This window comes from Gymnoscopelus braueri, assembly GCF_963280865.1.
Source record: "Gymnoscopelus braueri genome assembly, chromosome: 11".
Classification (NCBI taxonomy): domain Eukaryota; kingdom Metazoa; phylum Chordata; class Actinopteri; order Myctophiformes; family Myctophidae; genus Gymnoscopelus; species Gymnoscopelus braueri.
In genome coordinates this window covers 117,195-143,835 of record NC_137613.1, presented here as the reverse complement: position 1 = coordinate 143,835, position 26,641 = coordinate 117,195, and the positions used below count along the sequence as shown (strand labels likewise).

The following is a 26,641-nucleotide window of genomic DNA, read 5'->3' as shown; positions in this document are numbered from 1 at the left end:
GACTATGGTACGTTAACCTAACCTTAACCCTAAGACCCTGGTACGTTAACCTAACCTTAACCCTAAGACTCTAGTACGTTAACCTAACCTTAACCCTAAGACTCTGGTACGTTAACCTAACCTTAACCCTAAGACTCTGGTACGTTAACCTAACCTTAACCCTAAGACCCTGGTATGTTAACCTAACCTTAACCCTAAGACTCTGGTACGTTAACCTAACCTTAACCCTAAGACTCTGGTACGTTAACCTAACCTTAACCGTAAGACTCTGGTACGTTAAACTAACCTTAACCCTAAGACCCTGGTATGTTAACCTAACCTTAACCCTAAGACTCTGGTACGTTAACCTAACCTTAACCCTAAGACTATGGTACGTTATACTAACCTTAACCCTAAGACTCTGGTACGTTAACCTAACCTTAACCCTAAGACCCTGGTATGTTAACCTAACCCTAACCCTAAGACTCTGGTACGTTAACCTAACCTTAACCCTAAGACCCTGGTATGTTAACCTAACCTTAACCCTAAGACTCTGGTACGTTAACCTAACCTTAACCCTAAGACCCTGGTATGTTAACCTAACCTTAACCCTAAGACTCTGGTACGTTAACCTAACCTTAACCCTAAGACCCTGGTATGTTAACCTAACCTTAACCCTAAGACTCTGGTACGTTAACCTAACCTTAACCCTAAGACTATGGTAGGGTACTTTAACCTTAAAGGAGGAGTTCACCCAAAAAATGACTTATTTTCTATCAATTACACACCCCATGAAGCCTTGATTTCATGGATTTATTTTTGTTTTTGTCTCATTCCTAAGACAATAATTTGATGACCGTGTGTATTTCCGGTAGGAGACACAAAGAATCTACTTTGTGTCTCCTACCGGATACATTAGCCGGTAGGAGACGGGAATCAAATTATTAGCTTTAGGAATGCGACAAAAACAAAATCCATGGATTCAAGGCTTCATAGGGTGTGCAATTGATAGAAAATAAGTCATTTTTTGGGTGAGCTCCTCCTTTAACCCTAACCTTAACTCTAACAGTCTGCTCTGGTAGGTTACCTTAACCTTAACCTTAACCTTAACCTTAACCCTAACCTTAACCCATTGTCATTGTTTTGTTTGACCGTAGCAGCAGATTCCTGCCTGGTGGAGGTGGCTGTGCTCAGTAACCTGGCTCAGGTGTTTGGTCTTCTGGACTCGGTCAAGAAGATCCTGGAGAGAAGAAAACTGCAGATAAACCCTGGACAGGAACACGTCCTGAACACTCTGACTAGTGAGTACTGAACACTCTGACTAGTGAGTACTGAACACTGACTAGTGAGTACTGAACACTCTGACTAGTGAGTACTGAACACTCTGACTAGTGAGTACTGAACACTGACTAGTGAGTACTGAACACTCTGACTAGTGAGTACTGAACACTCTGACTAGTGAGTACTGAACACTCTGACTAGTGAGTACTGAACACTGACTAGTGAGTACTGAACACTCTGACTAGTGAATACTGAACACTCTGACTAGTGAGTACTGAACACTCTGACTAGTGAGTACTGAACACTCTGACTAGTGAGTACTGAACACTGACTAGTGAGTACTGAACACTCTGACTAGTGAATACTGAACACTCTGACTAGTGAGTACTGAACACTCTGACTAGTGAGTACTGAACACTGACTAGTGAGTACTGAACACTCTGACTAGTGAGTACTGAACACTGACTAGTGAGTACTGAACACTCTGACTAGTGAATACTGAACACTGACTAGTGAATACTGAACACTGACTAGTGAATACTGAACACTGACTAGTGAGTACTGAACACTCTGACTAGTGAGTACTGAACACTCTGACTAGTGAATACTGAACACTCTGACTAGTGAGTACTGAACACTCTGACTAGTGAGTACTGAACACTGACTAGTGAGTACTGAACACTCTGACTAGTGAGTACTGAACACTGACTACTGAGTACTGAACACTCTGACTAGTGAATACTGAACACTCTGACTACTGAGTACTGAACACTCTGACTAGTGAGTACTGAACACTCTGACTAGTGAGTACTGAACACTGACTAGTGAGTACTGAACACTCTGACTAGTGAATACTGAACACTCTGACTAGTGAGTACTGAACACTCTGACTAGTGAGTACTGAACACTGACTAGTGAGTACTGAACACTCTGACTAGTGAGTACTGAACACTCTGACTAGTGAGTACTGAACACTGACTAGTGAGTACTGAACACTCTGACTAGTGAGTACTGAACACTGACTAGTGAGTACTGAACACTCTGACTAGTGAGTACTGAACACTGACTAGTGAGTACTGAACACTCTGACTAGTGAGTACTGAACACTGACTAGTGAGTACTGAACACTGACTAGTGAGTACTGAACACTCTGACTAGTGAGTACTGAACACTCTGACTAGTGAGTACTGAACATTCTGACTAGTGAGTACTGAACACTCTGACTAGTGAGTACTGAACACTGACTAGTGAGTACTGAACACTCTGACTAGTGAGTACTGAACACTGACTAGTGAGTACTGAACACTCTGACTAGTGAGTACTGAACACTCTGACTAGTGAGTACTGAACACTGACTAGTGAGTACTGAACACTCTGACTAGTGAGTACTGAACACTCTGACTAGTGAGTACTGAACACTGACTAGTGAGTACTGAACACTGACTAGTGAGTACTGAACACTGACTAGTGAGTACTGAACACTCTGACTAGTGAGTACTGAACACTCTGACTAGTGAGTACTGAACACTGACTAGTGAGTACTGAACACTCTGACTAGTGAGTACTGAACACTCTGACTAGTGAGTACTGAACACTGACTAGTGAGTACTGAACACTCTGACTAGTGAGTACTGAACACTCTGACTAGTGAGTACTGAACACTCTGACTAGTGAGTACTGAACACTCTGACTAGTGAGTACTGAACACTGACTAGTGAGTACTGAACACTCTGACTAGTGAGTACTGAACTCTGACTAGAGTTCTCAACGAGCCTGAAAATAAGGCTCGGCCCTAACTGGGCCCGACTGGGCCGGCCCGAGGCTCGGCCCGAACCCGACTATTACCATCATGTTAGGCCCGAAAGCCCGAAAAAACCCGAGGGGGAAAAAATTGGGAATTTTTTTTTGATTTTTTTTTTTTTTTAATTTATATTATATATTTTGTAATTCTGTTCTGAAATCTGAATGAGATGGCGCTGACGGCGCTGAATGACTGGCGTTAACTTGCACTGTGCTGATTTAAATGAAGTTAAATCCTTGTCTTGTTCACAGTTCACACACCTAGTCTGTCTGTCTGACTGTGCGTGTGTGCAATGAATGAATGAATGAATGCACGCATCGCATTCGCATCGTCTACATTTCTCTGCCTCTCTCGACCGAGTTCCCCCCCCCCCCCCCCCCGACTGACTGAGTGAGTGACTGTCTGTCTGAGACCGACTCGAGACTGTTGTTGTTATTAGCTTAAGCTTACACGTGTTGGGTGAAAAATATAGTTTTATAAGTTCACGGGGACCGACGGAGATGCGTGCGGTTAGGTAGGCTACTGAACTAAATGCGGGTGGGTACTGGGTAACATTGTATTGTGAAAATCAGAGAGCACTGTTTCCGCCACTTGTGTAACTTAACACAGCGCGCCAGCATAGAGCACGCCAGTCAGTCATCTTAATTCACAAAAACACATTGAACATCCTGTTAAACCTTCAAATTAAAACCATCTGATCTGACATTGTCAACAACGACACATGGTACTGCTGCGTGTATGCGCGTTCTCGCGCGTGGCTATATGGAAAGCTGGCTCCTGTGTTCTTCACTTGATTTTTCTGCACGAACCTGACCAGTCAGTGACCAGTCTGACCACTGAATGTACCGCTATTGTTGAAGGCCGCTATCTTTTTCAACACACTTTTAAATTGAGTGACTGTCTGTAAATCCTTTTGGCTATTGTTCTAACATACTTAATACCTCACCTCATGTCATGATGACCAGCGGGGCCGCCAGGAGTGCAGTCGTCTTGCCGACGTAGGCTATCATCATTTTGGGACAAATAAAGGCTTTGAATCTTTGTTCTGTTCTTCCTATTTCATGATTTTTGATTGACCATTTATTTATTTGATTGACCATTATTAGGCTATTTATCAAATATCACACAGCAAACGATACTTTAACTCCATAATGCAACACTTTATTAAAAATATAGGCGAGCAGCAGGAGACAGCAGTGCACTTGTAAATACAAGATATGGCCTACCAGTAAACTAAACTTAACTAAATAAACACGCACAAAAATATATAAACTTTAAAACAAAATAACAGAAACCGTGTTTCTTGTTGTGCTTTAGAAAAAAAAGTAGCAGCAATAAATAAACTGAATAAGAAATAAAATAGCAGAAACCGAGTTTCTGGTTGTTTGAACAGCAGCAGTAATAAAGTGAAACAGTGAATATAAAGAACTAAACAAAATAACAGAAACCGCGTTTCTTGTTGTGCTTTAAAAAAAAGTAGCAGCTATAAATAAACTGAATAAGAAATAAAATAGCAGAAACCGAGTTTCTGGTTGTTTAAACAGCAGCAGTAATAAAGTGAAACAGTGAATATAAAGAACTAAACAAAATAACAGAAACCGCGTTTCTTGTTGTGCTTTAAAAAAAAGTAGCAGCAATAAATAAACTGAATAAGAAATAAAATAGCAGAAACCGAGTTTCTGGTTGTTTGAACAGCAGCAGTAATAAAGTGAAACAGTGAATATAAAGAACTGAACAAAATAACAGAAACCGCGTTTCTTGTTGTGCTTTAAAAAAAAGTAGCAGCTATAAATAAACTGAATAAGAAATAAAATAGCAGAAACCGAGTTTCTGGTTGTTTAAACAGCAGCAGTAATAAAGTGAAACAGTGAATATAAAGAACTAAACAAAATAACAGAAACCGCGTTTCTTGTTGTGCTTTAAAAAAAAGTAGCAGCAATAAATAAACTGAATAAGAAATAAAATAGCAGAAACCGAGTTTCTGGTTGTTTGAACAGCAGCAGTAATAAAGTGAAACAGTGAATATAAAGAACTAAACAAAATAACAGAAACCGCGTTTCTTGTTGTGCTTAAAAAAAAAGTAGCAGCTATAAATAAACTGAATAAGAAATAAAATAGCAGAAACCGAGTTTCTGGTTGTTTAAACAGCAGCAGTAATAAAGTGAAACAGTGAATATAAGGAACTAAACAAAATAACAGAAACCGCGTTTCTTGTTGTGCTTTAAAAAAAAGTAGCAGCAATAAATAAACTGAATAAGAAATAAAATAGCAGAAACCGAGTTTCTGGTTGTTTAAACAGCAGCAGTAATAAAGTGAAACAGTGAATATAAAGAACTAAACAAAATAACAGAAACCGCGTTTCTTGTTGTGCTTTAAAAAAAAGTAGCAGCAAAAAATAAACTGAATAAGAAATAAAATAGCAGAAACCGAGTTTCTGGTTGTTTAAACAGCAGCAGTAATAAAGTGAAACAGTGAATATAAAGAACTAAACAAAATAACAGAAACCGCGTTTCTTGTTGTGCTTTAAAAAAAAGTAGCAGCAATAAATAAACTGAATAAGAAATAAAATAGCAGAAACCGAGTTTCTGGTTGTTTGAACAGCAGCAGTAATAAAGTGAAACAGTGAATATAAAGAACTAAACAAAATAACAGAAACCGCGTTTCTTGTTGTGCTTTAAAAAAAAGTAGCAGCAAAAAATAAACTGAATAAGAAACAAAGTAAATAGCACTTCAAACTTAAATAAAGGGAATATAGGCTACGTAGATAAAAGAAATGTAACACAATAAAAGCACACTACACACAGACTTCACAAACCGATCTTTGACCAGAGTCTATACATCTAAACACCGTGGGCATGGAGGAACAGAAGTGCTTCCACGGTGTCAGGTTTGAGGCGTGTTCTCCTCTCCTCAATAGTGCGTCCTGCCGCACTGAACACTCTCTCGCTGCTGCTGCTGCTGCTCGCTGGCACACAGAGAACCTGTCTTGCCAACTCAGCAAGCTTTGGGTATGTTCTGCTGTTAGATTTCCACCAGCCCAGCACATCATGGTCATCGGTCATTGTTGGCCTCTGACGAACATAGCTCTCCACCTCATCATCTTCTTCATCATCTTCATCATCTTCATCTGCCCCAAAGACATTCTCCCACTCATCAAACTGGCGTGCTCTTTTAGGAACGGGTCCAGCAGCAGCAGCAGCATCTGCATCTTCATCTTCTGTATCTTCTACTTCTAGGCCCTCCTCCCCCTCTTCTCCAATTTCAACCCGCACCGCTGGTGCTGCAGCTGCTGCCACACACATCTTCACGAAATCGTGCACTGGTGCCCTTTGATTCCCGTCCAGCATTCGCAGCTGATTAAATTTTGGGCACAGAAATGTTGCAGCCTTGTGGAGATTTCCTAATTTTATTTTTGTCTCCATCCACTGCGCATGGCGCTGGCGCACAAAAGCCTGTTGTGGCGTGTCTTGTGCGTTTTGCTGGCAGTGACGCTTAAGTCGTTCTGTCCAGGGACAGACGAGGTGAAGTGTGGGATGCTTGTCCCCCTCCAGCTCACGCTGTGCGTCATAAAAGGGCTTGAGGAAAGCCACAAGAAAGGCCAGCGTGTCAGGGGCTACCTTGTCCACTCTCTCACCCTCTCCACGAGATTCCAGCTTCTCGTGCAGCTCTGTGTAAATATCCTGAATAGATTTCAGTGACATATACACAGAGCTGAACCGTGTCTCCACCATCTGCAGCAGGGTCTTTGTAAGCTGTGCTGCTATTCCCGACTGCTTGACATACCTATTAATATAATCATAACACTACAATTAAAACCAGAGCACGGAAATTACACAAATATGCTTTTTAATTGTGTATTACACATAATTATATAACCTTTATATAAAAAAATATATATAAAGAAAACGACAGGACTAAAAGTATAATAGCCTAGTAAGTATCATAGTAGAGTATAGTAACAACAATAACTACAATAAACAAAGCCTACCTTACGAGGGCCTTCGCTGCGGTCACTGTTTCAGCGATGTCAGGGGCATGTTGAATGAGCGCAGCATCACTGTCCAGGCCATGCTTCAGTACTGTATTTAGGACGTGATCCTGGCAATCAAGTCTATCGTAGTCCTGAAGGGCTTTTATCATATTTGATCCCTGATCAGTGACCCATACGATACGATACAGTGACAGTGGATCGAACCCAAATTTTGTCACCAGGAGCTTTTTGATCTCCTTTTTTATGTTGTCTCCCGTTTTCTTCAGCTCCACTGGAAACATCACTGTGGCCAGATTTTTTCCTACAAGCTCAAAATCTTCCGTCACATAGTGGCATGTGATCGCTAGATAGCTGAGCTTTCGAAAATCATCCGTCCACATGTCCGTCGTCATTCCCACTGTCCTTCGTTTTTTTAGGTGGTCCTTAACCTGCGCAGTGAAGGCCTCTCTCTTCTGCTCAGCCAATGCCCTACAGTGTGTGGAAATTGTGTTTGGGCACGGTAAAACGGAGCTAGCAGGTACTTTACCATGAGCGGCCCCGACGTTGATCAGCTCTTGGGCTAATTGTATAAATCCTTCGCCTTCCACAACATAGAATGGCCTGATGTCCTTGGCGCAAAAATGTACACATTTATCGGTCACTGCCTGCTTTACCCTCAGAGGGACACTTAAAGCACTTTTTGTCACAAATGTGGCCATTGACTGCTGCTGGCCAGAGCCAGAGGGGCCTTGTCCTGTAGATCTTGGGCAAGCTGTGACGTGACGGTTCATAGTGGATGTCCCCGTCCTCTTGCTGTCGTAGGATAGTAAAGTTTTACAGTTATTGCACTGTACAGCCAACACCTTGTTTTCTGAGTCCACGACCAACTTGAAACTTTTCCATACTTGTGCCTTCCCTCCCTCCTTGGCAGTCAGAGAATATTCACCTGTTGCAATTTTTGTCTTTATTGCATTAACATCCATCTTCGTTAACTTGTTCCTTCACACTCTGTTGTGTTTGAGTCTCTGACCTGTTGTTAACCCATAGTACACGCCCCCTCGCATCATACCCTGCCACTGTCTGATTTATGACCCTGTTAAAAACCGATCTGCAAGTTGTGAACGTGTTAGATCGTGATGCATTGTAGACCTCAGTGGGCTTGTAGATTTAATGTCTATTTGGTGCGCAACACCAGCCTGCAACTAAGTATATATCAGCAGGGTGCGCAGGGATGATCTAAACATCTGATAACAAAGCAGCAGCATGCAATGCATTGCACTCTGCTGCACAGTGCTGCCTGAGTAGTGACTGAAAATAAACGCCAGTCAGTCAGCGCCGTCAGCGCCGTCAGCGCCATCTTCATAATAGATAAATACACATTCAGACAGAACAGAATTAAAAATATATATATATTTAATATAAAAAAACTTTTTTTTTTTTTTTTTTTTCCTCATACAGGTGGGCCCGAGGCTCGGCTCGGCCCGACTAATTAGCATACTTTTGAGGCCCGGCTCGGCCCGAAAACGTCGGGTCGGGTCGGGCTCGGGTAGACTTTGAGAACTCTGACTCTGACTAGTGAGTACTGAACTCTGACTAGTGAGTACTGAACTCTGACTAGTGAGTACTGAACACTGACTAGTGAGTACTGAACACTCTGACTAGTGAGTACTGAACACTGACTAGTGAGTACTGAACACTCTGACTAGTGAGTACTGAACACTCTGACTAGTGAGTACTGAACTCTGACTAGTGAGTACTGAACTCTGACTAGTGAGTACTGAACACTCTGACTAGTGAGTACTGAACACTGACTAGTGAGTACTGAACACTCTGACTAGTGAGTACTGAACACTCTGACTAGTGAGTACTGAACTCTGACTAGTGAGTACTGAACACTCTGACTAGTGAGTACTGAACACTGACTAGTGAGTACTGAACACTCTGACTAGTGAGTACTGAACACTGACTAGTGAGTACTGAACACTCTGACTAGTGAGTACTGAACACTCTGACTAGTGAGTACTGAACTCTTGACTAGTGAGTACTGAACACTGACTAGTGAGTACTGAACACTGACTAGTGAGTACTGAACACTCTGACTAGTGAGTACTGAACACTCTGACTAGTGAGTACTGAACACTGACTAGTGAGTACTGAACACTCTGACTAGTGAGTACTGAACACTCTGAGCAGCTTGAGGAGCAGCTAGAGGAGCAGTTAGAGGAGAAGCTAGAGGAGCAGCTAGAGGAGCAGTTAGAGTAGCAGCTAGAGGAGCAGTTAGAGGAGCAGCTAGAGGAGCAGTTAGAGGAGTAGTTAGAGGAGCAGCTAGAGGAGCAGCTAGAGGAGCAGCTAGAGGAGCAGTTAGAGGAGCAGCTAGAGGAGCAGTTAGAGGAGCAGTTAGAGGAGCAGCTAGAGGAGCAGCTAGAGGAGCAGTTAGAGGAGCAGTTAGAGGAGCAGCTAGAGGAGCAGTTAGAGGAGCAGTTAGAGGAGCAGCTAGAGGAGCAGCTAGAGGAGCAGCTAGAGGAGCAGTTAGAGGAGCAGTTAGAGGAGCAGTAGAGGAGCAGTTAGAGGAGCAGCTAGAGGAGCAGCTAGAGGAGCAGTAGAGGAGCAGCTAGAGGAGCAGCTAGAGGAGCAGCTAGAGGAGCAGCTAGAGGAGCAGTTAGAGGAGCAGCTAGAGGAGCAGCTAGAGGAGCAGCTAGAGGAGCAGTTAGAGGAGCAGTTAGAGGAGCAGTTAGAGGAGCAGTAGAGGAGCAGTTAGAGGAGCAGTAGAGGAGCAGCTAGAGGAGCAGTTAGAGGAGCAGAGGAGAAACATAACCTTCATTTCATCCTGTGTTTAGACCTAGAGGAGCAGCTAGAGGAGCAGTTAGAGGAGCAGTTAGAGGAGCAGCTAGAGGAGCAGTTAGATGAGCAGTAGAGGAGCAGTTAGAGGAGCAGTTAGAGGAGCAGCTAGAGGAGCAGCTAGAGGAGCAGCTAGATGAGCAGTAGAGGAGCAGCTAGAGGAGCAGTTAGAGGAGCAGTTAGAGGAGCAGCTAGAGGAGCAGTTAGAGGAGCAGTAGAGGAGCAGCTAGAGGAGCAGTTAGAGGAGCAGTAGAGGAGCAGCTAGAGGAGCAGTTAGATGAGCAGTAGAGGAGCAGCTAGAGGAGCAGTTAGAGGAGCAGTAGAGGAGCAGCTAGAGGAGCAGTTAGAGGAGCAGCTAGAGGAGCAGTTAGAGGAGCAGCTAGAGGAGCAGTTAGAGGAGCAGTTAGAGGAGCAGTTAGAGGAGCAGAGGAGAAACATAACCTTCATTTCATCCTGTGTTTAGACCTAGAGGAGCAGCTAGAGGAGCAGAAGAGACAGCAGGAGGTGAGAGCTCTGCTCTCCAGCCCTCAGCCCGCCGTTAAGAACAAACCTCCAGCCAAGCGGCAGACCAAGAGGCCACGCCTCCAGAGGCCGGCATCCACCACCACACTCCTCACCTCTTCCTCCTCCTCTGGCGGCCAGCAGGCGGCGCTACAGCAGCAGCAGTTCACCGTTCTGTCCCCCATCTCGCTGTCCTCCATGGGCCAGAGCTTCACCTCCATGGGCCAGAGCTTCACCTCCATGGGCCAGAGCTTCACCGTGGCCGGTCTGCCCCTCGGACAGGGCTCTAACACCGTCACCCTGCTGCCTGCCGGCTCACAGGTACGCTACACATGTTACAGGGCTCTAACACGTCACCCTGCTGCCTGCCGGCTCACAGGTACTGATAACATGTAACATGTAGTAACATGTAACATGTAACATGTAACATGTAACATGTAACATGTAACATGTAACATGTAATATATGTAACATGTTACATGTTACATGTAACATTTGAACCGTCTGTCCAAACAACATGTTATCTAAATAACATTTAGTTAGATAGCATGTGGCTACATGCTACTTGTACTTCTACCACCTACTTGTACCACATATGGGTCGGTAAATACCCCTTCATTTTTGTTTCCTACATTTTGTTTTTAATTATCTCAAAAGATTTTAAAAAAAATCTTGAAAATTTCAAAATGAAAAAAAAAATCATGAGTTTAAAACTAACTTAAAACCAATAGATCGAGCTATGAAGTTATTTTCCCAAATCTTTTGGCGAAATTTAGGATATTAAATATTGTGCTGCGCACGGTGAGCAATTAAGACTCACATCAACACATTTCTGGCCTGACCTGGAATCGTACTAGAGACAACCAGGGCCACTGGTTCCCCAGACAGGCTCACTAACCACTCATATCATATATCTATATCATATATCTACATACAGGTGTTCACATATAACATATCTATGTATCATATATCTATAACATATATCTACATACAGGTGTTCACATATAACATATCTATGTATCATATATCTATAACATATATCTACATACAGGTGTTCACATTTTTTTAAAGATTTTTGGATTTTTTTTGGGGGGGGAGGGATTTTTTTTATACAGTATCAGACCGATAGTCTCACATATAGGCTATTATATCTATTATGTCCAAATACAGAAACTATCCCCACCTAAATAATGACTATTATATTACTCCATGTTGAGAGTGAATGACAGGCATATAGGGTACAGGGTATAACGTGGGCGGCGCTCGCTCAATGACATGAACAAAGTCAGTGGACAGCACCTGGTGCTGAATTAGCAAACAAGCAGCAGTATGGTATGAAATAAAAACACAGTTCAGTAAATCATTCAAACTGTATCTTTACTAATAGAAACAGAAATGTGACAGAACAGGAATGTGAACATGGAACTAAACCGACTTAAAATCGGACCAAAATAAAAGCTGAATCCACTGAAGTGCTTGATCTCAGAAGCTCCTGAAACGACAGAGCAGGAGCGCATTAGAAGAATTACAATGCGCCATTTATTAACTACATTAAAAATACAATTAGGCTATTGAATAACAGGCTTAGGTAGCCTACTCACTAGAGATGCGCGGATGGCCTCTCATTGATTGATTGATTGATTGAATATTTTATTAGGCAAAAAATGTAAAACATCACAGTTACATTTAAAATACTTTGTCTAACAGGTCCGTTCATAAAAGTCCTTTCCAATGAGGGCCTTGGTATTCAATTCATAGGTCATGGTCATCCGAATCCGTGGTACAAATTAATTATCCATCCGTTATCCAACCGCAATAATTATATTATCCAATTTTAATATCCGCATCCGCACCAACCGTTTTTCCCGTATGTAAACTATTACTAACTATAACAAAATATTATTATTTTCTGGTATTCCCCGTTAGTTTTGGTATTAGTTGTGCGATGCGATCAGAAAATGCATTGAATTAGCCTATGGAATGTCGGTGCAGCATCCAACTGTGCGGCATCCAACTGTTGGATGCCGCACATGCGGAATCCAACATACAGACTACAGAGAGCACTGCTCTTCAGCGCAGCACAGCAGCACTGGTTAAAAAAAAAGAAAAAAGACGCACCGACATTCCATAGGCTAAATCAATGCATTTTGTGATCGCATCGCACAGAGGCTGCTCTACACACTCACACAGACACAAGCACGCAGAGATTTAGCTATTTTATGGATAGATATATTAGATGTCATTAATTTATTTACCGCAATATTTCACCCGCGGTTTATCCGATATTAATTAATAATTATATTTGATTGACCCAAATCCACCCAAACTGCGGTTAACTGCGGCAACCGCGGCTAAAACCGCGATCCGCGCATCTCTACTACTCACTTAGTGTGAAAACTGGCACCTCCCGTCGGTCACTATTCGCTTGATGTCTGGTGATATGGACGTCGCAGGCAGTTCTCAAGGTTTTTGTGTGTCAATCGATTCCTCTCGTGGGTCTTAATCGCATTCATAGAAGAAAAGGCAGACTTGCATACATAGGTGGAAGGGAACATTGTGAGCACATAAAATGCGACTCTCTTGATGTTACTGTACTCTTCTGAGCATGCCACCCAAAAGGCACTCATGGACTCTGCACTCTTGAGTGCATCGCTGACCAGGGAGGTTGTTTGGAAGTCAATTAACTCCATTTCCAATGCAGCCGCATCTAGTGAGGGGATAATTTATTTCGCCTGGGAGGAGAAGTCTCCACCTGGTTTCACTGTGATAGGGTCACGTACAAAGGCAATGAGTTCTTTTGGGATAGAGTAGTCATCAAACCTAGACGTGAAGTTGGCTCGTAGCTGCTTGATGAAGTCAATCATCATCAGCTCTGTCACATGTCCCGATCCATGTTTTTTTAGTGCACTGAAATGTAGGAGCCTGCCAGTGGATATGTCTATCTCTAACAACTCCAGCTTCCTCGTGAATGACTCGAGCTTTTCGACCATGTCCACTATGATTTTCTGTCTCCCGTGTAGCTGGAGGTTAAGCTGGTTTAGGTGGCCAAATATATCAGATAAGAAAGCTACATTGGACATGAACTTTACATCTCCCAGAAGGGCAAGGTGGTCAGCTGCTGATTTAGTCTTGCTCATTTTCATTTTAAGGAACGCCTTGACCTCATCTATTAGTCCACAGAAGCGGTCCAATGCTTTGCCTTTGCTCAACCAGCGCACGTCATTGTGTAACAGCAGATCATCGTAGGTAGCATCTTCTGACTCAGCCACTAGCTGTCGGAAAAGCCGATGCTGGGTGCTTGACGTACCCCTGATAAAGTTAATGACTCTCATCACTTTATCCATAACACTCTTTAGCTCGCCACTGAGCCTGGCACAAAGGACACTTTGGTGGATGAGGCAATGCAGCCCATGCATTTGGGGGGCGAGTTCCTTCAACCTGCTAACTAGACCCCTGTGCTTTCCCGCCATAGCAGGAGCCCCGTCTGTCGCGATTAAATTAACCCTCTCAAATGACAAAGAATGCAGCCAACAACTCTTCCAGTTTCGTAAATATAACGTCTGCAGTGGTGTGCCCTTCTAATGGGATAAGAGACAGCAGCTCTTCCTTGAAAACCTTTCCATCAAAATATCTAACATAAACGCACAACTGGGCTACATCTGTGTTGTCAGTGCTCTCATCTTTGGCCATGGAAAAGTAATTTGCATTACGGAGACCGTCGATAATTACACCCCGCACCGCGTCCGACAGTGCCTCGACACGGCGGATGGCGGACCTAGCAGACAGGGACAGCTGTTTGACTGACGCAATGATACCATCAGTAGACTTGTCGGCAGCGAGTTCCTCCAAAACTGTCACCATCATCTCCTTGAAAACCTCTGCATCTGTGAAGGGCTTGTTGTGCTTTGCGAGCACCCAGGACTCCTTTAGAGAAGCACTTGTCACTTTCTGTTGCGATGTGAGGCCTCGCACCAGGATACTGTTGCTGCGTAAAGAAAGAAATTTAAAGACTGAAAGCATCTTATGCACGCGCATAAGATGCTTTCAGTCTTTCAATTTCTTTCTTTCGTGTCTCTGATTTTGGTGGGAAATTCACTTTGAAGGTGGGATGCTACGTATCGTGGTGCCGTCTAATGTTATATTATTTGCAAACAGACACTGGTCTGTTGCAGATCAGACACATTGGATTTGCATTAGTGAAACCAGGTAAGATGAACACATACCGATCTGTCCACTCCTCTCTAAACACTCTGTTTTCACTGTCAACTTTCCTCTTCAAACTTTTCGATAGCGCCATTGTTGTTGTCTGTATCTCGCTCACTAGCAGCAGCTGAAATGTTTTCTGCAATCAAGCAACAGACTAACAAATAACAGCGAGCGCCCCCAATGCAAAAGCCTAAGGGACCAGTCGAAATTTACAGAAGGGGGGTCATGGAGGAAAATAGGGGAGGGTCATGCCTTTCTAATTTTGGTCCAAGGGAGGGTCAGCTAATTTTACTTTGAATCCAAGGGAGGGTCATGCAATTTTGAATTGATAAAATAGTCCGTTTTTTATATACCTTTTTAGTACAGCAGAACAGTGGTCAATGACCCCTCTCCATTTCAAAGGATACAAAGAATTCAAATCAAGTAACACCTTGTCTATTTAGAATCAATGACGGTCGTTAACAAGCCATCAACGCACAGCGAGTGTGAACGACCCAGTCAAATCTATTCAGCGTCTTAACGATGGTGGTTGAACAATTAAGCAAAACTTCAACAGACGTTATTGGAGAGATAAAATAGGCCTACTATAACTGGATATTCATAATCATTTGAAGTAATTCTGTGCATGTGATTAATGTGGATCTATATGGACAGTTGTGTATAGATGCCTAGCTCCACAAGTAAAACCAGAAGCATCAGGCCATAATTGATAGCCTAATTTGTTTTATGTAGGCAACAGTGTAGTTGTAGTCACTGTAGTTGATAATTAAAAGGGCAGAGTGACAAAAGTTTTAAACTACTGGTTACCAAATATTCAACTTTCTTCAATCTGACCAGGATTCAATGGGTTTCCCACATGTAAGATGAGAACACTATCCATTCTGCTACCACTACTACAGATACACTGTGCATTTAGCAAGACTGACTACAGCAATGTTCTAATCAATGTGGAAAGCAAAACATTGGACATATCAGTTTTAAATGTCATGTATTTGATGGGGAGGGTTAGGGGTGTCAAGAGTTTCACAATACGATACATGATGTTGGGCATGATATCGATATGATATATTATTAATGTTCTTTTCTCATGTATCATCAACATTGGCCATCATCTTTAGTTTAAAATAACGTTATAAAGCAAGTTAAAAACAATTACAAAGTGCTTTGTACACACAAATAAATACATTTGCGCAAGCTTAATGGAGAAGTGAAGTTCTCACTAACTATAAACCCATTGTTTCAGAGGACAGATAGACACTAATATAACAAATATAATATAATAATAATAATATAAGACTGCATAACTATAAATTCCACAAACCTCATATTTTTGTCATCTGGACTTTACCAACCAAGTGCAGCCTAGTTATTTCCAACAGCTAAAAAAAAATCTATAATACCAGATACAGTATAATACAGTGTAAACAATCTTAGATTAGATGTAGGCCTATTTGAGAGTGCAGATGCATGTCACTTTAACGAGCGTCAACGAGCATCAGCTGACACAAAACACCTCTGCAGTGCTTTAAACTGAAAGTGACTGGAGTCTGTTTCATTTCTCTCCTAAATACCTTGAATATGATGGATGACATGATTAATAATTACTATGATTATGATAAGCTTTACATTTTCATATCATACAGTACTTTCACCGGCAAAAAAAAAGAAAGTGTTTTTTTTTTATTAAAAAAACTAAAAAAAATATTACGATACAGTATGACATCATGACAATACCTATCATCACATTTTAATACCACGATAGGCTATATCGTGACACAATATATCATGACACTTCTAGGCGGGGAGGGTTACTCTTTTTTTTGTAATCACTTGGGGAGGGTCATAATTATTTTTAATTTGTCAAAGGGAGGGTCATGGCATTTTAGATCAGGGCACATACATTTTCTCCAGGGGTACCCTTCTTTAAAAATCGACCTGTCCCTAATAGTATTTTTTATTTAGTTAATAAATGGCGCATTGTAATTATTATACCTAATGTAGCACTCGTTTCAAGAGCCCTGAAATCAAGCACTCCATGATCAAGTGGATTCAGCTTTTATCTTGGTCTGATTTTAAGTCGGTTTAATTATGTTAATGTTCACAATTCACATTGCTGGTGCCATCAGTCACATATTAGTAAAGATACAGTATGAATGATTTACTGAACTGGTGTTTTTATTAAATCAACTTGTTTTTGTTTGTTCTGGCCAGGCGTGGAAATCCCCCCTAGTCCCCTAGCTTCAGATTGGACCCCCCCCCACCCAAAGAATTTAGAAATAAAATTATTAAAAATAAATGTTAAAATAATTATAAATACTTATTTAATAGAACCTGAACCCACTTTTGAAATCATGCACTCATAAACACGATGCATTAAAGGATTTATAACATCTTATAGCTAGATTAGAGGAGAATGAAAGAAAAAAAAAGAAACCCAAAAAGCATGCGCATTTTCGGCGCAGGCGCGCTTCGCGCGACGGACGCCCGGCCCGCCATGGAATGTCTGGGAATGATATTGTCCTAGGCCAATCTCAGTTGCCGACCCTTGCGCTACATGGTGACCGGAGCGTAATGTAATGTAATGTAATATTATGTAATGTAGTTATAATGTAATATAGTTGTAATGTAAATGTAAATGTAATTACAGGTGTTCACGTGCTACATGGTGACCGGAGCGTAATGTAATGTAGTTGTAACATTAATGTAATGTAAATGTAAATGTAATTACAGGTGTTCACTCGCTACATGGTGACCGGAGCGTAATGTAATGTAGTTGTAACATTAATGTAATGTAAATGTAAATGTAATTACAGGTGTTCACGCGCTACATGGTGACCGGAGCGGACGGCAAGACGGACACCATCACCCTGCACCCGTCCTCAGGCCTGACCCTGGTTGACCCCAGCCAGCTGGGAGCCATGATGGGCCCCATGGAGCTGGTGCAGCTCACCCAGCAGACAGGGGGCGCCGATGAGTTGCCTGTAGAGGGCCAGGTAACTCCTCCCACATTTATTGCATCATCTGTGAGGGCCAGGTAACTCCTCCCACTCATATGTGAGGGCCAGGTAACTCCTCCCACATGTATTACATCATCTGTGAGGGCCAGGTAACTACATCATTGCCAGAACATACCGTATCAAAACATACCGTATCAAAATTCCGCTTGGATATGTTTATCGCATGGGTCCAGAGATCATGTGATCATGTGATCATGTGATCATGGGTCCAGAGATCATGTGTACCGATTTTTGTGAGATTTGGACAAAATCTGTAGCAGAAGGTGCAAAAAGTGTGTTTTAAAGAATATTCAAAATGGCGTAAAATCTATACAGACACAAATGGGCGTGACTGTTCCATTCTGGTTGTTAATGATACTAATGAAGGCTCTGTTCCATTCTGGTTTTTACAATGATACTAATGAAGGCTCTGTTCCATTCTGGTTGTTACAATGATACTAATGAAGGCTCTGTTCCATTCTGGTTGTTACAATGATACTAATGAAGGCTCTGTTCCATTCTGGTTGTTACAATGCCACTAATGAAGGCTCTGTTCCATTCTGGTTGTTACAATGATACTAATGAAGACTCTGTTCCATTCTGGTTGTTACAATGATACTAATGAAGGCTCTGTTCCATTCTGGTTGTTAATGACACTAATGAAGGCTCTGTTCCATTCTGGTTGTTACAATGATACTAATGAAGGCTTTGTTCCATTCTGGTTGTTACAATGATACTAATGAAGGCTCTGTTCCATTCTGGTTGTTACAATGATACTAATGAAGGCTCTGTTCCATTCTGGTTGTTACAATGCCACTAATGAAGGCTCTGTTCCTTTCTGGTTGTTACAATGATACTAATGAAGGCTCTGTTCCTTTCTGGTTGTTACAATGATACTAATGAAGGCTCTGTTCCATTCTGGTTGTTACAATCAAGGTTCAAGGTTCAACTTTATTGTCAACAATACCATTTACAAGTAAAAGGCACGTGAAATTCATTGTGCGCTAAAAAAACCAACACAGCAGCTACAGTCTCAGTAATTCCACATTCAAACTCTATGTTATGTTAGAAACTAAGCTGCTTAATAAAAACATGTACTGTATAAGATCAGAAACTACCTAAGTGCAAAAAGCTCATGTGCAAACTGCATTGTCATAGATCTAATACATTTAGCCACAGACATATGGCCATATAGTCCGGGCCATGTAGTGTTCAGTGTGTGTTCAGAAGTCTTATGGTGGCCAAGAAGAAAGTACTCCATAGTCTTTGTGTGTGGCTAGCAAGGCTGAGATAACGTTTGCCTGGCCGCGGCCGCAGTGCTGGCCTGAACAGGCTGTGGCTGGGATGGTGGATGTCCCCAACAATCCGTTCAGCCTTGGCCACGCATCGCCTCTCATATATTCCCTGGAGGGAGGGAAGCTCACCTCCGACTATGCGCTGGGCTGACCGCACTACTCTTTGTAGTGCCTTCTGTTGAAGGACAGTGCAGCTCCCGTACCATACAATGAAACCACCCGTCAGGATGCTCTCGATGGTGCAGTTGTAGAAGGACCTCAGGATACGGGGGCTGACCCTGCTTACGGCGCTTCTTCAGGCGCCGTAAGCAGTACAGGCGTTGTTGTGCCTTTTTCACCACATGAGTGGTGTGAGTGTTCCACTTAAAGGTCGTCGTCGATGAATGCCGAGGAATTTAAATCCACTGACTCTCTCCACTGCAACTCCATCGATGTGGATTGGCGTGTGCTCCCTCCTTGGCCTCCTGAAGTCAACAATTAGCTCCTTGGTCTTTCCCGCGTTGAGAGCTAGGTTGTTCTCCCGACACCACAGCGCCAGTGTATTGACCTCATCTCTATAGGCCGTCTCATTGGCGTCAGTGATCAGCCCCATGACTGTAGTGTCGTCGGCGTACTTAATGATGGTATTGCAGCCGTGCGTGGACATACAGTCACGGGTGTACAAGGAGTAAAGGAGGGGGCTGAGCACACAGCCCTAGGGTGCACCGGTATTGAGGGTCATTGGGTCTGATGTTATGTTACCCATCCGCACCACCTGACCACGGTTCGACAGAAAGTTCAGTACCCACCTGCACATGGTCGGGTGCAGGCCTAGGTCTCTGAGCTTCATGTCTAGTCTTGCAGGGACAATTGTATTGAAGGCTGAGCTGAAGTCCACGAACAGCATCCGCACGTACCTGTTGTTACTCCCTCTCGCATCCAAGTGATTGAGGGCGGTGTGGAGAGCCATGGCCACTGCATCCTCGGTTGATCTATTTTTCCGGTATGCAAACTGCCATGGATCCAGCGTAGCGGGCAGTACAGAGCAGATGTAATCTCTTACCAGCCTCTCAAAGCACTTGCTAACGATTGGTGTCAGTGCAACAGGTCTCCAGTCATTGTGACATGATGTATTAGCACGCTTGGGGACTGGGACTATGATGGACCTTTTGAAGCCTTCAGGAACTTCAGCTTGGGAGAGGGAGAGGTTGAAGATGTCTGTAAACACACCAGCCAGCTGGTGTGCACAGACTTTGAGCACACGGCCTGGTATGCCGTCGGGGCCTGCCGCTTTACGGGTGTTCAACCGCATGAAGGCCTTACGCACATCAGCCTCCGAAATGGATAATGGGCTGACCTCCTGTGGTGGTGCAGGCTCCGGTGGTCTGGTGTTGGTGCCGTCTGTCTCGAACCGTGCAAAGAAGGAGTTCAGCTCATTTGGGAGGGAGGCAGAGGGGGGCTCCGTGCTTCTGGGTCGCCCTCTGAAGTCCGTTATTTCCCGGAGCCCTTGCCACACGCTCCTCGCATCCTCCTTCTTGAACTGGTCTTCCAGCTTAGCACTATACTCCCGTTTAGCTTTCCTGATGGCTTTCTGGAGGTCAGCGCGGGTGGAACCCAGATCTCCGGATCTAAAGGCAGTATCCCGTGCATGCAACGCAGCACGGACATCGCTGTTGATCCAGGGCTTCTGGTTTGGATAGGTCCTTATTGTCTTAAGTGGCACAACGTCATCTATGCACTTACTGATGAATCCAACGACTAAGTCTGAGTACTCATTGATGTTATTCTCAGAGGCGTGTCGAAACATCTCCCAGTCTGTGTTGATACAATGACACTAATGAAGGCTCTGTTCCATTCTGGTTGTTACAATGACACTAATGAAGGCTCTGTTCCATTCTGGTCAAACAGAGTCAGGGTGTTGACTCACTGGAAACATTCTGCTACACCAGTGGGTCTCAAAGTGTGGTCCAGGGACCCTCATGGTTCCTTGAGGGGGTTCCATATGGGCCCTTACAGGTGTGTAACTATTTAGAGTTATGGGGGTCCTTGACATTAAAAGGTTCTACACTTTGGTAACACCTGAAGGAAGTAAGGAAGAGGCCCACTGTCTTTGTGCATAGAGCCTGTTAGTGGTTATAGCGGCCCTTGGATTCTGAATGATGACGAATATGGATGGTTTCAACAGGTGTATTTATTTTCTTCATGCAAGAATGAAGCTCTGGTTCGAACACCGTGAAAACTATAAAAACAGAAATAAATAATGTTACAATCATATTAAATCATTTCATAGTTTCACTCAACAATAAAATCAGTGCATTTCAAAGTATCACTTTCAAAGTACAATTCAACAATAAAATAGTAAATTTATAGTTGATATAATTCAGTGAGTTAATAACCCATTTCAAATGCAAATACCAAAACGTACCAAAGTACCATAACCAAATCAAAATACCAGACAAACAATAAATAGATCCCAAAATAAATCAGAAAGAAAATCCAAACAAAGAACACTCCTGTACCTCACTCCGCTATCCAGGGGTGCTATACTGGGCTGGGCTGCTTACAAAGCCACCTTGGCTTCAGGTAACATCAAACAATCATTTGTTTGATGTTCAATTGTTGCACCAAACGTTACAACGGGCACTGTGAACAATATAAAAACAACCTTACTCCAACTGCGCATTTAAAGTGCAGAATACAGGGTTACAGGTTACAAATAAGCCACAGAATGTTTAAAGCAGACAAACAAACATTTCGTACCGTGTCGCGCTGAGTAGGAGACACGTTGGTGAGTGCTACTGTGCGTCTCTCTGAGTGAATGGGTCTGTCTCTGTGTGAAGCTAGCATGCCTCAACAAGACCGCAGGAGTAACCGGAAGTGTCAAAATAAAGGTAGCCCAAGACACACAGGAAGTGTCAAAATAAAGTAAACCAAAATAAGCAAAGTAAATAACAAATTAACTTCAAACTAAGAAAATCAATTGAAGTTAAAAGTAACAAGTGTCACAGACACTTACACTCCCCCCAATCATGTTACGGGGTAACTCATTCCGAGTAAAACATGATTCAACAGAACACATAATTTACAGGCTCGATGAGGTTTGAGAGGATGAATTGTCCAGTCGTTCACTCTCCTTCCAGCAGTTATTCCTGATATTGGACACGTAGTCATCCTCCACGTTCTTCTCAATTCTCTGCAGTGCTGAGCCCTTGTACTCAGATTTTAAATCTCTAGTGACATAGTAGTCCACTTGCGGGTTTTCTGTCTGCCGTCGTATGGTCTGACCAGTGGATGGTCTGGAGTAGAGGATGTAGGGGTGTGTGGACACCATCAGCTGACTCAAGATGGATACCAGGATCAACACTACAATGGGCATAAGTTGGATGAACATGGAGAAACTACTATCTCCTCGTTCCTCTGCTCTCTCTTGTCTGTTATCAGATTCAAGTTGGCTGAGAATCAAGGCCTTTTCTAAGTCTGCCTCGTACAGTTCACTGGTTATCTGCTTATCCATCTGTTGTTGCCATCCTTCAGCGGGTACATTCCCGTCCCCTGCTGTAGTATTGAGAAGGTCGTTTGCTACAGCCTGGAGACTAGTCATAGAGGATGGGGAAGATGATTTCTGAGGGATCTTCTTGAAAGCCAGACTTCGCAACTGATTAGCTTCTGTCTGTTGCTGTTCTTTCTTCCTCTTCTTGTCGTTGTTCTGAGCGGCTTTCCCTGCTGCCTTGCCGGTGGTCCCTCTGCTCTTCCCAGAGTCCCGGCCCCCCTTGCTGCCTGTGGTCTTTCCTCCCACCTCGGAACTGTCAGAGGCCGACTCAGTGTCGATCTGGAGCAAGGTGAAGCGGGACGCCGTGGTGGGAACGTTGATCATTGCAGGCGATGCCATGGTAGCTACTGGTAGTTGATCTGTGTGGTTGGATTCTTCTGTAATGATGTGATTCACATGACTGTGGTTCCCCAGCCGATCAAGATGTGGATTTGATGAGCCTACTCTCCACCCTAATACCCTAATACGGTTCTTTGAGCGAAGGGATCATTATCGTCTCCAGTGATGACCTCGAGGGGTGCCAATGCTACTGGGCAGTCGTTTCCAATCAGTAATCCAACTTCGCAGTCTTGTAACGGAGGCAGCTTGTTTGCCAGTTGTCTTAAATGAGGCCATTGCAGAGCTGTGTTCTTGGTAGGAATATAGGACTTATTTACCGGAATGAAGTTGCGGGTGTAGGCATGGCGTAGTTTCTTGGAGTGCATACCTCTGACTTGCAGTCCTCGGATATTCTTGCTTTCCGTAACTGTGTCGATGGCCGTCATGGTGCTAAGTTTCAGCTGCACAGGCTGGGAATCTACCTTTAGCTCCTCAAGAAGATCTTCCAAGACAAATGTAGAGTCACTCTGCGTGTCGAGTAGGGCATACGTTAGAATTTCTCTCTGTGGTTCCTCTGTAGATGACATGAAGACGGGAACAATGCTTGAGGTGGCAGAAGCTCTTATGAACACTGTGTGCGTCGTGGCGGAATGAATCTCCTGACCTGAATGGTTGTTTGGGGAAGTGGACTCCTTTGCCATTTCTCCCACGGATCTCTCTCTGTCGTCATGCAAGCAGGTAGGATGTCGTCGATTACACACGCCACAGCTATGTCGCCTCTGGCATTCTTTGCTACCGTGTCCTTTCCTCAGGCACGCGAAGCAGAGATGATTTTCAAAGATGTAGGCTTTCTTGTCTTCCATAGATTTTTCCTTAAATACACCATGTGCTTCCTGGGCACAGACGGGGCAGGTGAATGAAAGCTTGGGGTTGTCATTCTGGGCAGTGGTGTGGAAAGCACTGGTTCTTTTGGGTGTTTTCTCGTCCGTGGGCCTGCGATTCACAAAAAATGGAGAGGCAATAGGGTTGCAGACTCTACTGGCTTCCGTTTGAAGGAACTTAGTGAAATGTGAGAAGCTTGGATAGTCGCCAGATTTATCTAATTCTTTTATGACAATTCTGCTCCAGCCACGAACAATCCACTCCGGTAATTTTTTAAGGATTTTGTGATTCTCCTCATTTAGTATATCTAGTCCTTTAACATGTGGCATTGCCTCAACGCAGCTCTGGAGGAAATCAGCAAAGTCTCGGAGGGCGAAAGGGTCGTTAGAGCTGACCATGGGCCATTTCGTTAGCTTGTCCCGGAAGGCTCTTTGCACTACGAAGGCGTTTCCGTATCTCTCCTGTAGAACTCTCCAAGCTCCCTGGTAGGCATCCTCCGAGGTTCTATAAAAGAAACCTTCTACTGCTCTGAGGGCTTCTCCGGCCAGATAGTGTTTGAGATAGAACATTTTTTCACTAGCGGATATAGGTTGTTTGTCTATTAGTGCCATGAAGGACATTTTCCAGTCTATGAATTGTAATGGCTCGCCAGAGAAGGTTGTTGGTTCGGGAGCAGGTAGACGGTTTATACTGAGTGAGCTTATGATTGATTGAGCAAGACCGGTGGTGTCCAGGTTAGCTGACGTGTGACTGAATGTTTGTATGGGCTGAGATGAGATGGGGTTAGGTTGAGCACTTGATGGGACATTTGGAGGAGCGGAGAGTGGGTTGTTGTGGTGTTCAGAATTGCCGTCAAATCTGTTGTATGCTTGGACCCTTGCTGCTGCTACTCGGATGTCCTTTTGTGTTTTAAGTTGTTTTAGTTTAGTTTTTGCTTCTTGGATTTTCTGCAGGGCCTTGGCTTCCTCCTGGTTAGCGGCAAGATCTGCCTCTGCATCGGCTCTCTTGCTAGAGGCTTTGGAGGAAGTTTTAGAGTGGTGGCTGGAGATGGAATTTGAATCGTCAGTGTTGACTATGGAAGGGGGTTTTGGGTGCAATTGGCCGGTTCCACGGGACTGTGTCCGTTTCTCTGTGTTATGGGATGTTTTGGAGATGACTGTTTCAGTGTTGGTGTTTCCAAAAATAGAGCCGTAATCCTCCTTATTTAAGGCCATTCTGACGCGTACCTTTGCGAGCTCCTCATTAAAAGGCCTGTCAAGGGCTTCCAGGTACTTGTCCACTATCTCACATATCTCTTCTGTGATGATTATGCAGGTATTCATTCTTTTGACGATGTCCGGGGTGGCAGTGCAGTTGCGTTGAATTGATTTATAATGTTGACTTATTGCATCATGTTGGTGCTGAACTGTTTGCTTGATGTCCTGGAGGGTCTCTTCAGAACAAAATGATTTTAATGCTGTTCGGCCACTTTTTGCTGAGTGCGTCCAGGTAGTATATGCCTTTGTGAATGCCTTTTCAGATTTCTTGGAGTTCTCGTCGTGCAGTTGCTGGCCCTTCTCGGTTAGGATTTTTTTGCGGGTGCTTAATTCAAACTGATGTTCGTTGGTCGCTGTTTTTCCACGTTCAGTAGCATCTTGTGTGCCGACTGTCTCTTCGGAATTTGTAGGATGCTCCATGTTAACTGCTGTGTCGTTGGTGGTTGACATTTGCTTGGATTTTTTGCTGTTTGTGTGATTACTTTGACTTCAGGGGTTAATTGGTCTGGGTTGGCGTTCAGTGTATATAACCGTTTAGCACCGAGTAGCTCCACAGTACCACTTTGAACCACAAAAAGGATAAATCAAACAAAACATACAAATTGGTACAATTAGGCAGATGTCCCTTTCAACAATGCGTCAAAGCAGCTTAAAAGGTTCTTAATCCCTTTGACCTGTGTGACAGAACCTTTAAATTCCAATCACATTTGAGAAACACATTTGAATTTCACCCTTATGTTTTCTTGTTTCTTTTTATTTCTTTTTATTTTATTTCTTTTTTCGATTGTATTGTCCTTTTAGTAACCTTCCTACCAGTAAAGGCTACCAGTTAGAACTTAAGGCCCCCTCAATGAGTATGAGTATAGTGACTTTGGTGCTGTGTGACAAACTTGGGGGCAGTGGGCTGATGACTTGAGTACAAGGTGGCTGTAGATGAGATGTATTGGTGGTGTCGACGTTGAGTAGCTTCAGCGATGAGTTTTCACTATAGCGGCCCTTGGATTCTGAATGATGACAAATATGGATGGTTTCAACAGGTGTATTTATTTTCTTCATGCAAGAATGAAGCTCTGGTTCGAACACCGTGAAAACTATAAAAACAGAAATAAATAATGTTACAATCATATTAAATCATTTCATAGTTTCACTCAACAATAAAATCAGTGCATTTCAAAGTATCACTTTCAAAGTACAATTCAACAATAAAATAGTTAATTTATAGTTGATATAATTCAGTGAGTTAATAACCCATTTCAAATGCAAATACCAAAACGTACCAAAGTACCATAACCAAATCAAAATACCAGACAAACAATAAATAGATCCCAAAATAAATCTGAAAGAAAATCCAAACAAAGAACACTTCTGTACCTCACTCCGCTATCCAGGGGTGCTATACTGGGCTGGGCTGCTTACAAAGCCACCTTGGCTTCAGGTAACATCAAACAATCATTTGTTTGATGTTCAATTGTTGCACCAAACGGGCACTGTGAACAATATAAAAACAACCTTACTCCAACTGCGCATTTAAAGTGCAGAATACAGGGTTACAGGTTACAAATAAGCCACAGAATGTTTAAAGCAGACAAACAAACATTTCGTACCGTGTCGCGCTGAGTAGGAGACACGTTGGTGAGTGCTACTGTGCGTCTCTCTGAGTGAATGGGTCTGTCTCTGTGTGAAGCTAGCATGCCTCAACAAGACCGCAGGAGTAACCGGAAGTGTCAAAATAAAGGTAGCCCAAAACACACAGGAAGTGTCAAAATAAAGTAAACCAAAATAAGCAAAG

General features: G+C 43.2%; 1 protein-coding gene across 7 annotated transcripts in view; it reads left to right on the top strand.

Moving 5' to 3' along the window:
* gmeb1 (glucocorticoid modulatory element binding protein 1) overlaps positions 1-26,641 on the top strand; it is a 56,507-nt gene that overhangs the window by 25,839 nt on the left and 4,027 nt on the right. For 6 of the 7 annotated variants that reach the window (XR_013934005.1, XM_080441919.1, XM_080441918.1 and 3 more), the window contains exons 9-11: positions 1,137-1,280; positions 10,333-10,691; positions 17,390-17,569. Coding sequence is in view for 6 of the 7 variants with exons in the window: in XM_080441919.1 (XP_080298045.1) it covers positions 1,137-1,280; positions 10,333-10,691; positions 17,390-17,569 (683 nt within the window). In the remaining variant the exon portion in view is untranslated. The remainder of the gene's footprint in view (positions 1-1,136; positions 1,281-10,332; positions 10,692-17,389; positions 17,570-26,641) is intronic. The other variant, XM_080441921.1, reaches the window with a different exon arrangement.